The 15686-nt window shown below is 44.0% G+C and overlaps 1 protein-coding gene across 3 annotated transcripts in view; it reads left to right on the top strand.

Moving 5' to 3' along the window:
• The first annotated feature begins 1271 nt into the window (after positions 1 to 1271).
• The window catches only part of LOC147887774 (phosphatidylinositol-glycan biosynthesis class X-like protein), a 32190-nt gene continuing 17775 nt past the window's right edge, over positions 1272 to 15686 (top strand). The window contains exons 1-4 of one of the 3 annotated variants that reach the window (XM_087393680.1): positions 1272 to 1404; positions 1536 to 1887; positions 3108 to 3350; positions 10479 to 10932. In XM_087393680.1, coding sequence (XP_087249806.1) covers positions 3204 to 3350; positions 10479 to 10932 — 601 coding nt within the window. In that variant the 5' untranslated portion in view covers positions 1272 to 1404; positions 1536 to 1887; positions 3108 to 3203. Of the gene's footprint in view, positions 1405 to 1508; positions 1888 to 3107; positions 3351 to 10478; positions 10933 to 15686 lie in introns of all 3 variants that reach the window. The other 2 variants (XM_087393681.1, XM_087393682.1) reach the window with 2 other exon arrangements.

Raw genomic sequence — 15686 nt, 5'->3', positions numbered from 1 at the left:
ATCATTATGACATTCAATGTGGGAAATTTGTATTTCCCACCATGTCATTACCCCTTTATTCTTGTAATTCAGTTACATGTTCTGATAAACCTTCTATGCTCTTCAGAAACCATGACTACAAATTTATTGTTTAGGTGCATTGAAAACAGGCACTTCTCAAGTCACCTTACTTGAGTACTGTCTCCCCTTGATCGTTCTTGCTTGCAAAGCTAAAGATGCAACATCCACCATTCGGTGCAACATTCTTTGGACACAATAAATCTGTACTTTATAAATGGACGTTCTCCAAGGAAAAAAGTAGGGGTATATATTAGTCCAATGGCGAATCTAGAACCTTTTAAAAGTTGCTTGGGCTATATTTATGGCTAATAAGTTTTTTCATACAATCTTTGAATTCAGCCCCAGCACAAGTCATGTAGACCCATGTATAACCTTACAATTTTCAAATTCTAGCTTATCAAAAACCTATATACGAATAGTATGCTTAATAATTGCAATTCTTACTAGGGAAAGTTTTGACTAATGACTTATGGCCAACCTATATATGAGTAATATGCTTAATATTTGTAACTCTTTAACTTTTATTAGGGAAAGTTTTGCCCAACGACATATGCTTCCATAGCTGTGTTCCTGAAGATTAGACCAACAACATACAATTCCATAATCATATTTCCCCCTTAATTTTTATCTCAGTGTTGTTTTCTCTAGAACTCGATAGTGTCTCTTTACATGTGTCACCTTCACAAAGTTTGGTTTAAAAAAACCCAAAAGTGGCGCGATTGAAGCAAAGATTCTAAGGAGAGCTAGAAGTCTCACAGCCATCCATGGCTTCCCTCCCATTGCAACCTTTCATCTTCTCTTAGCCTCCTCTAGATTCCATTTCCCCCCTCCTCCCAACATTGGGCCTATGCTCCCATGGAATGCAGCGTAAAAGGGCAACAATAGTCTCTTTGTTTGCTGCTTCCTCGGACCTAATGGGTTTCAATCACTCCCCCTCTATTTAGCCCCAGTTTTGCTGGAATCTCCCTCGTCTCTTGAGGGTTTCAAGAACACTCAAGAGTTGAATCTTGGTGAACAAGAGTTTCTGCATGTTTGCATGTTTCTCACAACAACACGTGGGTCCCCTAGTAGTTTTCATAGAGCTTGTTCATGCTAAGGGGCAGGTTGCAAACCAAGTGGTTGTTAGGTTCGCGTGTAGTGGTTTTGGAGGGAAAACCTGGGGTAGGTGGGTGGAGTTGCAAACCAAGAATTTCAATTGGGATGGTTTGCAAAGAAAAACCAGGTTTTCCCTCCAAATGAACCCAAGCTTGAATATTCCGAATCCGGAATCTAGAAGATTCCATTGGAGCCTGTTCAAGAGCAGCAGCAAAAGACAATAAAGATCATTATGAGCAATTGAAGAAGGTGAGCTTCGACGCCATATCTTCCAATTTCACATTGTGTCTCACCGTCCGAATCTAAGATTTTGTTCTTAGGACCCTAATCTTTGCGAAAATGATCGGCTCCAGCAAATTCTTTTGTTAATTGTCCGACAGTCTTTTCATAGAGGCGATCGAAGCTGATGACATGGGAAGAATCGCGTGCTGGTGTTGCTGGGGAGATGCTGTCATGAGCCGGCCGCAGGGGATTGAGATCTGGAGCTGAGATGCAGCAAAGACCAAAATGCACGTACCGTGTGGCAATGTGAGAGACGGGGAGAGATGTATGCATAGCTTGGAAGCCATACTCTACAGCTAGAACGATGATGCAGACACGGCCATGAAAACTGCACATCCTACAAAATAAAATCTCAGCTGAAGCTGCACATTATTTATAGAGGTCGAACGATTCCCGCCATGAAAGCTGCACATCCTGCAAAATGAAGCCTTATCTTTTGAAGGCTCCGAGGTGATACACATTGCACGAGCTTGTATCAAGGGCTAGAGCATTTACTTCGTAAACATGCTTGCCACCCCTTTCCTCCCCCTTTTCCCTTTTCTAAATCCTTATCCTTTCCTTTCCCTTGGCTAGGGCAATATGTATCAAGCTTCTAGAAGATGGGCCACACGTTTAAAATATAAACTTTTCATTGTTGTCCTTCCTTCAATATCACACAAACAATCTAGGCTTTGTGCGTGTACCTCTCAGGGGAGAGGGCTTGAAATAAAGTTTTGAGCACTTGACTTCAGAGATTGCTCATTCATCTATTGAATTTAATTGTCTGGCCAGATGGTTTTGGAAAGCATTGCTGCCGACAGAGTAAAACAGTTTATTAATGAGCATCGAGGAAAGGGCTGGGAGAATGATCAGGATTGAGGAAAGGTATTATTGCTGGGAGAATGATGAGGACGAGTAGATTGTACTACGTCATCGCTGACGAGATTCAAAGGCTGCTTAGTAGCCCCATCTCTTGACTCCTTGTCCTCTGTGGCAGATTCTTGGAGAAAAATTGTGGCAATCTAAGCAGGCTTCACGTAGAGTAGGATAAGTGAGCACACATGCCATTAGAGGGAATGCCATTTTTTTTGAGATTGTTACAACAAATATTGGCAAGCTTGCTAAAGTGGGCTTACAACAAGCAATGCGTGATTTGTTTGCCATTTTTTCCGGAATTAGTTAATCAAGGTTGTCTCGGTTTCTTTGTGAATGTTGTTCTCTCTGACGTGGATTTTTGAGACTCCAAAGAGTAGGCTTTTACTGGCAAAGTACTGGAGCCTTTTTTAAGGGAGGCTCTTATGAGGAATACACTTTCCTTTGTTAAGGATTCAGTACTTCAAATATCTGAATGGTAAAGTGTGGTATATGCTTTAAGTTTTATCCTATTTCTGGTAGCTGTAAGCTGGTCTGTGTTAAGACTTCTGTTCAGTTAATTTCATGCTTGTTACTTGTGATCTATTATTGTTTCTGTTAAGGCTTACACGAGGGGGTAAAATATTGCTTATGCTAAAACGAAAAGCCCTGTGTGGTTAATGAAAATTTGTTAACGGAATTCTTGGATTGGTGGAAAATAATTATTCCATTTTTGCAAGGTTTGAAAAGCATTTTGAAAAGTGTAAGCTAGATTTTTAGTGTTTGATATAAATTCTTCTGCCTTTTAAGTACCTGCATGATGTTCTTTTGTCTTGCAGGAGGAATTTGCAGACCTTCATTTGTCAAATGTTTTGATTTTCATTACCCACAAGATTCTCTATTTGTTGGACGAGGAATTTGCAGACCTGTTGGATATGGAAGACACCAAGATTATCACATTGGTGTTGCTGCTGCTTTTATTTTGCAAGAGAGATCAAATCCTTTTAGGTGGAAGATCAATTGTTATTGGAACCATGGCAATATTCATGTCAGTTGCGGCAAATGATGTCAAAGAAATGAATGTAAGGGCTCTTGACTTTCCTGTTCATCATACAGATTCCATGGGAGCGTAACGTATACCCATTCTATGAAGTTAAAGATGATTGGTTTCAATATTTGGCAAAGCGACTTGTGAGGGATTATGCTGCACTTCTTCATCCCTTTGGCTAAAAAATTGGGTCATTCCTCTTAAGACACAGCATCTTTCTATGGCACCTTACTCCATGTCTGTAAGTTGCAAGTTCTTTGTGACCGAAATTGTGACCAGAAATATGCAAGGGGGAATTCATTTCGTAAACTCAACGCTGTTTTGGAGGTGTACATCATCTATTCATATGGCGAAAGGTCTAAGAACATTTCAAAGAAATTTAGGGGCTTATGTGGCTTCCCTCAAGATACATGTGTAGAGGGAAGCAATATTCCTATTGTGATACTATTACGACCCAAAACCTGCGTGCCAAACTATACTCTAACTTGGTATCACGGGTGCTGGCAGGCGAACCCAAGGGGTTCCCGCATGTCGGCTGGCTGCTCAGGGGTTGTGATGGCAGGTAGAAGGGGAGCGTAGGAAGGTGTGCAACAGGATAGGGATAGATCGCAATTTGGGTCAGTTGCTTTTCGGGGGGGCCTGGGGGCTTAAAAAACAGCACTACCCCTCCGTTTTTGGAGGGTGAGCTTTTGGAAAAGCAGGGTTTTTACTAAAAGCTTGCTAAAAAAAGTGCTACCCCTCCGTTTTTGGAGGGTGAGCTTTTGGAAAGGCAGGGCTTTACTAAAAGCCTGCTAAAAAAAGCACTACCCCTCCGTTTTTGGAGGGTGAGCTTTTGGAAAAGCAGGGCTTTACTAAAATCCTGCTCTCCCGCTATTAGTACGGCCAAATTGCCTTCTCCCATAGCTTGTAGATTGCACAGAATTCCAGCCCTCTACACCTTCATGCCCGGGAGCCAGAACACTTGCACGGCCTGCTATAGCACTTCGTACGGACAGCCAGGAGCGGAGTCCCAGGTTCCATAATCTGAGCTGAATCGTCAGCTCAGCTCAGCTCAGCCTGCTTACCTTCTTCATCGACCAGCTTTCCCCTCTTCCATCGCCTCCTTCTTGGCCAGTTTCCACTTCGTTTCTACCTCCTAGCTCCGAGGCCACCTGCTTGTTTCTCTTCTCTAGCCTATCTTCTTTTCAGATCAGATTTCAGTCATGGCTGATTCTGTAGACCTTGAGCTTGCGATGGGAGACCAGGATTTGAACTACCATGCGGAGGATGACCAGGGTCTCTACGATGATCTGATTACGAAAAAAGCCTTCAGTGAATTCACCACTGCTCTTGATGGAAAGTTTGAGCAAGTTAACACGAATCAAACGGGGTTGACACAGCAACTCCAAGGGATTCAGTCTACACTCACACTTTTGACTAGCATTGTTCAGGCGCTCAGGCATGTGGATGCCATGGCTTCAGTGTTAGGTCCGAACATCACTCCAGATCCTTTTCCCGGAGACCAGAAGTCTCGTACCAAGGAGGTTGTTGACACTTCGTTGCACAAGTGGCAAGTACACTTCCAGTTTCACCCTTATTCAGATGACAAGAAAATACAGCTTGCAGTCGGGTTTGTCAGGAAAGGCTTTATTGTGGTCCAACCCAAGCCTGCAACATGGAACGAATTCGAAGGGGTCTTAAGGAAAGAGTTTCTGAAGGAGGAAGATTACGATATCGTAGGCAAGCTCAAAGCCCTCGATATGTCCAAGCTGAATTTGACTTTTGAGGTTTATCTTCAGAGGTTTTGGGATTTGCAGACCAGAGCTACAAAGATGGATCCAGTGACCTTGTTAGGTTTCTTTGTGGATGGTTTGCCTGACTCCTACAAGTTACAGATCAAGAACAACAAGTGTACCACGTTGCAAGAGGCCATGAATTACGCACGTATTTATGATGATACCATGGCTAGTGCAAAGGGAACCACAGTTGCCGACACGGATGGGAAGAACAAGCGGAAGTTCTTCCAGTCTACCACTGGTACCGGGGAGTCGAAGTGTATAGACAACGCCTCCAAGAAACATTTGACTCAGGCGAAGAATGGTCGTGCCCGTTTTCTTCGTACCTTGAAGCTAAAGAAGGAAGGACGTTGCTTCTTCTGCGAGGAGCGGGGCTACACTAAGAATGATTGTCCTAAGCGCAAGAACCAAAAGCAAGCACCGGGACAGAAGCTCCAGGCGGGTCCGGGTACCCAAGCCAAGGGAGCTAATCAAGTTTCGATGACATGTATTTTTGTAAATGTCATTACCTGCCCATTTTCTTGTAATTGCACTTTTAATACTTCGTTATTTGGTTCCCATGATCTTTTCCGAGTTTATGGAGAAGTTAGGGACCAAAGAGTTTACATTCTCTTTGACCCGGGCAGCTCTCATAACTTTGTTAATTACAAACTTGTGCAGAAGATGGGGCTGTCCACGATACCTAGCGATCACACCTATGAGGTGCAGCTTCCAGCTGGGAAGTAGTTTTGGGATCGCAAGATTGAAGCCCTTTCTATCCGGATTCAAGAATACACAACGGCTCTTACGTGCTATGTCATGCACTTGGAGCATGTGGACTTGTTAATCGGACTAGAGTGGTTTAAAACCCACGATATTCGGATTGGATGGAAGGACCATACTCTTTCTTTTTTGGATAAGGACACCCAATTTTGTATTCAGTGTGATAACATTCCCTCTTCTCAGGGACCTATTGTCTCTGCGATGCAGCTTCGGAATATATTAAACACTTCTCATTATGATGTCTATCAGTGTGTTTTGATTCCGCTTTCTTCATTTGTTGTCTTTGTTAATAACAAGAATGATTTAAGTGTGTTTGAACACCGTGAATTGAGAACGTTGTTAGATGATTTCCTGGATGTATTTCCTGCTCAATTGCCGGAAGGTTTACCTCCAGAACGGGCAGTAGATCATCGCATAGGGGAGGCTTAGAGCTAGGCAGGCTTGATTCTCGGGTTGAGTGGCAAGGGTACGAACCAGTTAGAGGTCTTCGCTATTTTTGGCGCTTGGGACCTGAGTCTATATAAGGGGCCTAGAGGTTCAGTTCTCAGGGAGCCGATGGCAGCAAGTTTCGTTCCCAGGTGCTAGGTCTGATCCTGGATTGAGTCGCGGACGCACGCCTGCATCATAGCGTAGCCCAAGGCCCAGCAGCAGATCCGCGGCTTCACAGCGCCACTTGGTGGTATGGGACACCAGGCTAGTTAGGATCTAGCTGGGAGTTCGTGCCAGTAGCTCAGCTTGTGGCTCGGAGGGGACATCTCCTCATTCGGGATCACATCCCGTAGATGTCATGGGGTGGTGAGCAGCCTGCTTAGTTTCCTCACGTTGTGTGTATTCTTGTGTTTGCTTGCAGATCAGAGGTTTCAGGAGTGCTGGGGACGTGTCAAAAGGTACGTCAGTAGAAAAGACCACCGCATGCTACCCACAGAGCCCACATATCCCTAGATGGATCTAGCCTGCCACATGTCATCATTTGAGGGCATCACCTAAATGCATCATTTTACCCCTCTCTTGGGATAATATTCAATTCATTTGCCGCTTGGTACTTTCAATGCATTTAGGTCCCTTAGCCTTAGATTCACCTAGTCTTGTGCCATGCCACCCTCACCAAGAACCTTGACATTAATTCCTTTTGACCATTTACATGAAGCCCAAACAAATATAATACAAACATTGATTTCTTAAATTCTTAAAGGAAAATGTCCACTGACACTTCCGATGTCATGTTACCTCAACTTGAGTGTAACATTCCTTCCCTCTTCAGGCATCAGTGTCCTCGATGATAGAGTCTGGGAATACTCTCCGTAACCGGTATACAGATTCTCAGGTAGCTTTTGATAGAGGTAAACCATGCCATGCAACCAATAGCATGGGTATCTTCTGATTGCATACTTGCATTGTTCCTCGGTCCAAGATTCTTGCTGTTTTGCGTCTTGCATTATCCTCTATCTCCTGAAACAAAACAACACCCTCGATTACTGAGTCACCAGTATGTAAAAATTTCTTTAAAGGAGAAACGTGAAACACTGGGTGCACTTTACAACTGTGAGATAAATGGAAGCAAGAGCAAGAGTGAGCAAGAAGAGAGTGAGCTGAACGTAGGTCACTCCCAAAGTGTACTGAATGAAGTGAAGTATAAGAAAGAGATGTGGGGTTTTGTCTAAGTAACAAAACTCTATCTAATCACTAGCCGTAGTTAGAGATTAGACTGTGGTTAGGGGAAAAAACCTCTAAGAGGGAAAAGTGTCCTTAACCCACTTATTACATTACATTGGCCGTTGACTAGAATATAATAATAATTCTAACACCCCCCTGCAGTGCCAATGTGGTGTACAAGGTAGTGATCAATCACCAAAAGGAGATAAGTTTAGGGCACTGTGAAATGCCTCAAACTTCTCACGTGGAAGTGCTTTGGTGAAGATGTCTGCAACATTGTCATGTGTTGACACATAGATCATACTGATCTCCCCTGCATGCACCTTCTCTCTGACATAATGATAATGAACCTCAATGTGCTTCGTGCGAGCATGAAACACAGGATTCTTTGGCATTGCTATAGCACTCTGACTATCAGTGAGAATTTGAGAAGGACCCTCTAATAAGAGACGAAGATCAACGAACAAACGTCACAGCCAAACACACTCAATTGTCGCTGTGAAAGCTGCCCTGTACTCAGCTTCACACGAGGAAGTAGCCACTGTAGATTGCTTCTTGCTCAGCCAAGAATTGCAAGCTTTGCCCAAAAAGAAACAATTACCACTAGTGGACTGCTTGGTATCATAGTCTCCAGCCCAATGCGCGTACCAAGCATATTGAAGTTTACTATCATTATGTTCGGGAGCGGTTGTCAGCAAGAGACATAGAGTTGTCCTATCTTCCCACAAAGGACAACATCGCAAATATGTTTACAAAGGCACTTCCTCGTCCCAATTTCGAAGTCTTTCGATAGGCTTTACACTTGGTTCCCTTTGTTACATGATCTGACATTCCTTGTACATTCGTAGGTGGCTATATCCTTTTGGATGAACATGTGCCACCATGACCTGAAACTACCAGGTATTCTGAGATGTTTCCAGAGTACTTCAGCCCATCCCATGGAGGGGGGTTTGTAGGCCATCTTCTGGTGGTTCTAGTGATGCCCTATAGGCCATGGTGTGTGCCTTGTAGGCATAGTGTAGGCACTTATAGTGTTAGTGCCTTTTAGGGCACATAGGACACTTAGTCCTATGTGACACCTAGGACACTTAGTCCTAGGTCTAGGTACAAGTACTTTGTACTTGTGTGTTTTTTAATCTATCTAAGACTTTGACGTGAAGGCTGTTCTACTTCGACTCCTCCGTACCTGCACTCTCTCTTCTCATCGTACCTTCAACTTGTCCTATCTGCTGGCTATCTCTAGACTCGAGCCCGTGTGCTCCACCTCGAGCGTCTGTAGACTTTCTGTCCAGAATGGTTCTCTCTACCTTACTGCCTGTAGATCAGCCTAGGTAGGCAGCACTTACTAGCTCAGTCTGCAGCCCTCTTTAGGTCTCCTTCACCTCCTAGGAAAAGGCCCAAGGAAGCCCTGTCTGCTGCTCCTGTCTGCTGTAAATCTGCTGGTCCAGAGAATGAGATATGAGGGCACAAAGGCCCTTCTTATATAGGGCACAAGCCCTCCAGAACCAACCGACCAGCCAGCCCTAATTGGGCTGACTGGCTGGTCTGTAGCAGCCCTAATTAACCGACCAGATGGTTGGCTGGTTGGCTGCCTATCCAGTCCTATTTAGGGCCCTTTGCCAGCCCTTTGTTCCATGCAGGGCCCAGCCCCTTTGGACTGCTTACCCCGCCATCTGCGAACCCTGTTTGCAGGCATTAGACCTGCCCAATACCTGCTGCAACAGTGTGACTCCATGCTGCTACTGATCCGCAGCCCTTGTTTGGACCCTGGCGCACCCTGCACACCTTCCGTACACTGCCCTGCAGCAGCCTGTACTGATCCGTACAGTGGCTGTACCCTTGCTGAAGTCATCCGCCATGTGTCGCCATGTGCAGGGCCTGTTTGTACCATCTGTTGCCCTCTCTCTGGGCACACCTTGCCCTAGGTCTCCCTCCCCCATCTCTCCTTTGGGGGCTTACAGATGGGGAGGTGACCTTTCCAACACCAACTTGGGGTTAGGAATAACCTAGGGATGTAACCAGAGCTAGCATGGATGAGGTCTGTAGATTGATCTTGCTAGCTAATCTGTGCATGGCTGAGCTAAACGTGGCAAAGCATGGCCCACAAGTAAAGTAAAGCTACTTTGGGTGTGCATGCTAAGGTTAAAGGCTCATTGCTACAGATAGCCGCTGTATAGGCTAGGGGCTCATTATTAGGGGTTTGCGGAGTGCGCTCCTAAGAATGTAGACCTGTTGGTCTGGGAGCAACAACTAGAGAAAAGAGCCTGTGGTATGGGACACATGTCTAGACTTTGAGGCTGGCTGGCTCTCCGCGGTGGTCTAGACCTCAGCCTCGGGGGTTGCTCGATGTACTGAGCCTATGGCTGGGAGGTGAGCTGCTAGCTCTAACCCTAATGGGTTGTTTACGGGTGCGTCCCGTGGTTTTGTTGGACTGTGGTTCAAAATTGTACCTTGCCAGTGTCTTACCTACCAGACCTAGCTAGGGGCTGTTTCACCTTGGTGGATGGATAAACCTGTCATATGAGAGAGAGAGAGAGAGAGAGAGAGAGATTAAGATTAACGTTCGCGGAGACCTCACAAGTCTATGGGACAAGGTACACACCAAAAAAGTTGCAAATACATCCAGATATCCAGAGAGTTGAGGGAGTGCTCAAGGCAACTCAGCCCCAATTATTTAGATGCATAACTAGCTACTAATTCTATCTTAGAAAAACAGCTTGAATAACATCAGTTTAAGATTGAGAGTCTTTGGGTTTGGATTTAAAATCACGAATCAAGGCTTGTCCATCACGATATATTGCCCATTTTCCAGCTTGCGTGCATCCTTCCCTGTAGCAAGTTCAACATTCCTTTGTTTGAGCTGAGTCGGAGAGAGAGAGAGAGAGAGAGAGAGAGAGAGAGAGAGAGAGAGAGAGATTTATATTTCACATTGACATAATTTTTTTACTTTTGATGGATGGTCATTTTTGCAGGTGCGTCATACTAGCCTGGTACAGGGCAGAAACATTGATAATTTTGTCTTGTCAACATGTGCTTCCAATGTCTCCAGCCCAGTTTATTCGGGCATTGCTAGCACCTTGGAAAGTTCTGAAAGTGTGAAGTGTGATAAGTCCATCCCAAATTATTGCATTGCTCCCTTTGCCAATCATGAGTTGCCTTATTGTACCAACTTGCAGTTTAGTATGGAGTCTGGTGATTGGTTCGATTGCACTTCTTCAGTCCCATCAGAATTGCATAGCTATGAAGGATTAGAGGTCATGGAAGTGGAACGAAAATTGATTGGCAATGGTGCTCATCGTGAACTTAGCACGTCTTTAGCGATCAGATTGAGAAAAAATAGCATATGTCAAGTGGTGGTGGCAGAGAAGCTATCATCTGGTGTATTTGTTGATGTATTTGAGTTGGAAGGCCTTGTGGCTCGACGCGGTAGGACTGAACTCTAAACTTTTTATAAATAATCAGTGTTTATGCTTGGTGTGCTTCTTGAGCTGAAACCCAAGCAAGTGCATGGAAGGAAACACTTTTTCTTTGAACAGTTGGACTAGTTATGGGTATACAATTTTAGCAATTTTAGTGAAGAAAAGTTCTAACTTCTACTCCTTTGAAAAAGCTCCTTGTTATGAATTGTAAATGCTTCATGCATGCTCATGTGTGTGATTATGAGAATTCAACACAGTATTGGCCCTCCAATGCAAGGTGGGAATTCAATGTGTGTAGGCCATCCTCTGGTGGTTCTAGTGATGCCCTATAGGCCATGGTATGTGCCTTGTAGGCATAAATAAAGACACTTATAGTGTTAGTGTCTTTTAGGCCACATAGGACACTTAGTCCTATGTGACACCTAGGACACTTAGTCCTAGGTGTAGGTACTTGTACCTTGTACTCTTTAGTTTTGGATAATCCAAGTTTGACGTGACGGGCGTTCTTCTGCGACCCTTTGCTACTTGCACTCTCTCTCTTCTATCCGATCCTACAGTGGTATCAGAGCTCAGGGCTCGACTCGTCTTCCTGCTGCAACTATCCGTACTTCTTTCGTACATCTGTCCGTACATTTGACGTCATACAACAGTACCTGCGCCATCGTACGTCCGTACCTTCACTCATACAAGATTGTACTTGCATCGTCGTACGTACGTACATGCGTACGGAAGGTGTTGCAATTGGTTCGTACACTCATCGTACAAGGTTGTACCTACGTCGTATAGTGGTCCGTACTATACATGCGACGTACAGTCACGTATATGCGTTGCTGTACATCCGTACAGATCTGTACCAACATTCCGTACTTGCTCGTACAGGTATCGCACTTATTCCGTACAACAGTACGTGCATCGCCGTACAGTCGTCGTACCTGTGATCCGTACATTGTACCGTACACTTGTACCAACCTACATCTGTACAAAATATCGTACCTACGTTGTACTTCCGTACAATCGTCCTTGCAACTGTTCCGTACAAGATACCTGTTGTATTCCGTACGGGTATTTGCAGTGTTGGGGCTTTTGCAAGACATTGGTAGATTTGGGGTTTTCAATACCTTTCATTTTCTCTAGTTGCAACTTCTTGCAAGAACACTAGAGTTTTGGGATTTGGTGTGCAATTTCTTTTTTGATTGCAGTACATTGGGTCAAGTTGTAGGACATTGAGACACATTTGCAGGACATTGGGTCATTTTGCAGGACATTGGGTCATTTTACAGGACATTGGGTCATTTTACAGGACATTAAGTCACTTTTGTAGAACTTTGAGTCAGATTTGCATACATTGGGTCACATTTGCAAAAATTTCAGCAAAATTTGGGGCTTTTCTGCATTTGCCCTCTTTTTGGCCTATTTGCCCTCAATAAATTTGGGGCTTTTGTTAGATTTGCTGTTTTTGCAGTGAACATTGCTTGTCACAGTCACCTTTGGGTTAGATCTGCATTTGCCCTTTGATTTGGGTCAGAAATTTGTAGATATTTGCTGTCATTTTTTGGACAGCCAGCTTTTTGCAGTGATAGCCTTGAGGCTTTTGGGTTTTCAGGTCTTTTTCAGCGTATCATATTTGCTATGGGTGGGAACAATCAAGATTTATTTGGAGTTCTTCGTGAAGATGATAAGTTGGATGGCACCAACTATCCGATGTGGTCTTATCTCATGAAACATATTCTTGTTGCAAAGCATTTGTGGAATATTGTTTTTGGGGCTCTGATCTGAGGCCAGCCAATGCTACAGTGGTTGCCTCTACTGTTGGTCCTTCTGCAGGGGGTACTCCTCCTGATGCCTCTTCCTCTAGCACTCCTACTGCTGCTCTTCCAACTCAAGAACAGTCAAGATGGGATGCAAGAGATGCAAATGCACATTCATGCATTGCTTTATCATGCAAGAGAATCATTATTCCACACATCCGGTCTCGCAGGATAGCAAAGGATGCTTGGGATAAATTGGCTTCTCTCTATTAGATTCGCAATGAAGCTCGTGTTGCATATTTGAGAAGGCAATTACAGGAAGTCAGTATGAATGAAGGTGAGTCTATGGATGCATACCTGACAAAGGTTAAGGACCTCATGGAACAGCTTGCCAACATTGATGAGGTGGTGCCAAATTACCAGCTTGTTAGTACCACATTGAATGGACTGCCAGATACATATCAAGGGTCTGCTACAACCCTTCGATTAGTGGCCATGGGTAATCCAGACCACTATTCTTTTGATCAGCTAGTTACTTTGCTTTTGCAGGAAGAGCAAAGTAGAGCTAACAGACAAGCCATTATTCCTGATCATGCATTTGCTTCACAACAGACAGGAAGAGGCAAGGCTTCCAAGCCTATGGGCAAGCCAAAATCTGCGCATAGCAGCTGCAATTCCTCCCATGCATCTAAAAATACAGCAGATAAGTCAAAGAAGAAAAGATGCAACTATTGTCGCAAGCCTGGACATGACATTTCAGAATGCCGGAAGCGCATTGCTTCGGAGAAAAAGAAAGCAGGATTGACAGTTAATGCCTCACATGCTATTGAATCCCATGAGCCAGAAGCTGCTTCACATGCACATGCTCTTCAGGATGATTGGGCATGGGCTGTCCATTGCTTATTTGATTCCTCCAAAGCTGATGCATTCTTTACTGCTAATGATGCTCAGTCCTGGTACTTTGATAGTGGTGCTTCCAAGCATGTTACATCTTGCAGATAGTTGTTTCATTCTTTAGCTGATGCACCTCGAGGGGGGATTGTTACATGTGCTAATAATGCTTCATATGCTGTAAAAGGAGTTGGAGATGTGCAGCTCACATCCATTTCAAGCCATCCTATCACTTTGACAAATGTTCTTTTTGTGCCTGGAATTGAAGTCAACCTGATTTCAATTTCAGCAATTGCTACTTCAGGTTTCATAGTGATTTTTGATGGCTACAGATGCCTAGTTTATGATCTTCGTGATGACAATGCCATACCATAGTTCTCACTGGCACTTTACAAAAAGGGCTTTATCACCTTGATCATCATTCAGCTGCACTTTCTATTGAAGCATTGGCTATTTCAGATTCACAGCTTGCTGAAACTCATATTTGGCATGAGAGAATGGGCCATCTCAATTATAGAGCTCTTGCAAAGCTACATTCACAGCAGATGGCAAATGATGTATCTCAGACTCACACAGTTTCCAAACATGTGTGTGAGGGTTGTCTTTTGGGTAAGATGCATCGATTTCCTTTTCAAAAGAATTGTCCAAAACTCTCACAAAGGAAATTGCAGCTAGTACACGGTGATGACTGTGGCCCAATGAGGACAAATGCCATTGGGGAGTATAAGTATTTCATGACTCTCATTGATGATTTCACAAGGTATTGCTGGGTATATCCTTTAAAAGCCAAATCTGAAGTTTTCTTATGCTTTCAGAGATGGATGAATATGGTTGAGAATGAATCAGGATGCAAGCTTGTCACCCTCAACACAGATAGGGGGGGAGAGTATATGTCAAAGGAGTTTGATGCATTTCTGTCTTCACGGGGCATTATTCACTCATGCACTACTCCTTACACTCCTCAGCAGAATCCTGTTTCTGAAAGGAAAGAGAGGTCCACAATGGAGATGGCCAGATGCATGCTTAAGGCCAAGTCTTTGCCCAATAAATTTTGCCTTGATGCAGTAATGTGTGCCAACTATGTGCTGAATAGATCACCTACATGGGCATTGAAGACTGTTACACCTTATGAAGCATGGAAAGGCAGGAAGCCTTCACTTTCACACATGAGAGTTTTTGGGTCTCTTGCATATGTTCATGTACCATCTCAGCTGAGACATAAGCTTCATGACAAGGCAATCAAATGCATATTTATTGGTTACAGCCAGGAGAGCAGAGGGTATCGGTTATATCAACCAAATACTGGGAAGATTATTGTCAGTAGAGATGTAATCTTTGCTGAACATTCAGCTTCTCCTCTTGTGGACTGCAAAGCAAAGCCAGATGTTGACATGTTTGATGACTTTGAATCTTGGTTACCTCTGCCATCATCAGAAGAGGATTTTGACCAGCGACATGAGCCTCCTGCAGGCCCTCCACTAAGCAATAATCAGCCACAACGTCATGCTGATTTGCAGGTTTCTCTTCCGGCACAAAATGATCCCACTATTCATGATGCAATCATTGAAGAAAGAGCTGTCAATAGACAACAAAGGCAAGTTCCCAGATGGCTTCTTGATACATTGAGGGACAACAAACAAGATCAGCCTTTTGCTGCCCGGACAAGATCAGGGAATAGACAGCATGGTCACTTTCTTGAGTTTGCACTCCTTGCTACAGCTTGCAATGAAGAGCCTCTGTGCCATAAAGATGCTTTTGACAGCAAAGAGTGGATGGATGCAATGAGAGCTGAGTTACAATCTATTGCCAAAAATGACACATGGGAATTAGTAGATCTCCCTCCCAGCAAGCATGGCATTGGAACGCGGTGGGTCTACAAATTAAAAAGGAAATCTGATGGCAGCATAGATTGATACAAAGCCCGCCTTGTTGCAAAAGGGTATGCCCAACAACAAGGCATTGACTTTGAGGAGACATTTGCTCCCACATCCAGGATTACTACCATTAGATGTGTCATTGCCATTGCAGCCCATCATCATTGGCAAGTGCACCAACTTGACATCAAGACTGCTTTTCTTCATGGGGATCTACAGGATGAAGTCTATGTCACACAACCTCCTGG

This window comes from Dipteris shenzhenensis, chromosome 22, assembly GCF_047967505.1.
Source record: "Dipteris shenzhenensis isolate YYH24624 ecotype China chromosome 22, Dip_SZ_1.0, whole genome shotgun sequence".
NCBI lineage: Eukaryota > Viridiplantae > Streptophyta > Polypodiopsida > Gleicheniales > Dipteridaceae > Dipteris > Dipteris shenzhenensis.
This window is presented reverse-complemented; position numbering and strand designations above follow the sequence as displayed.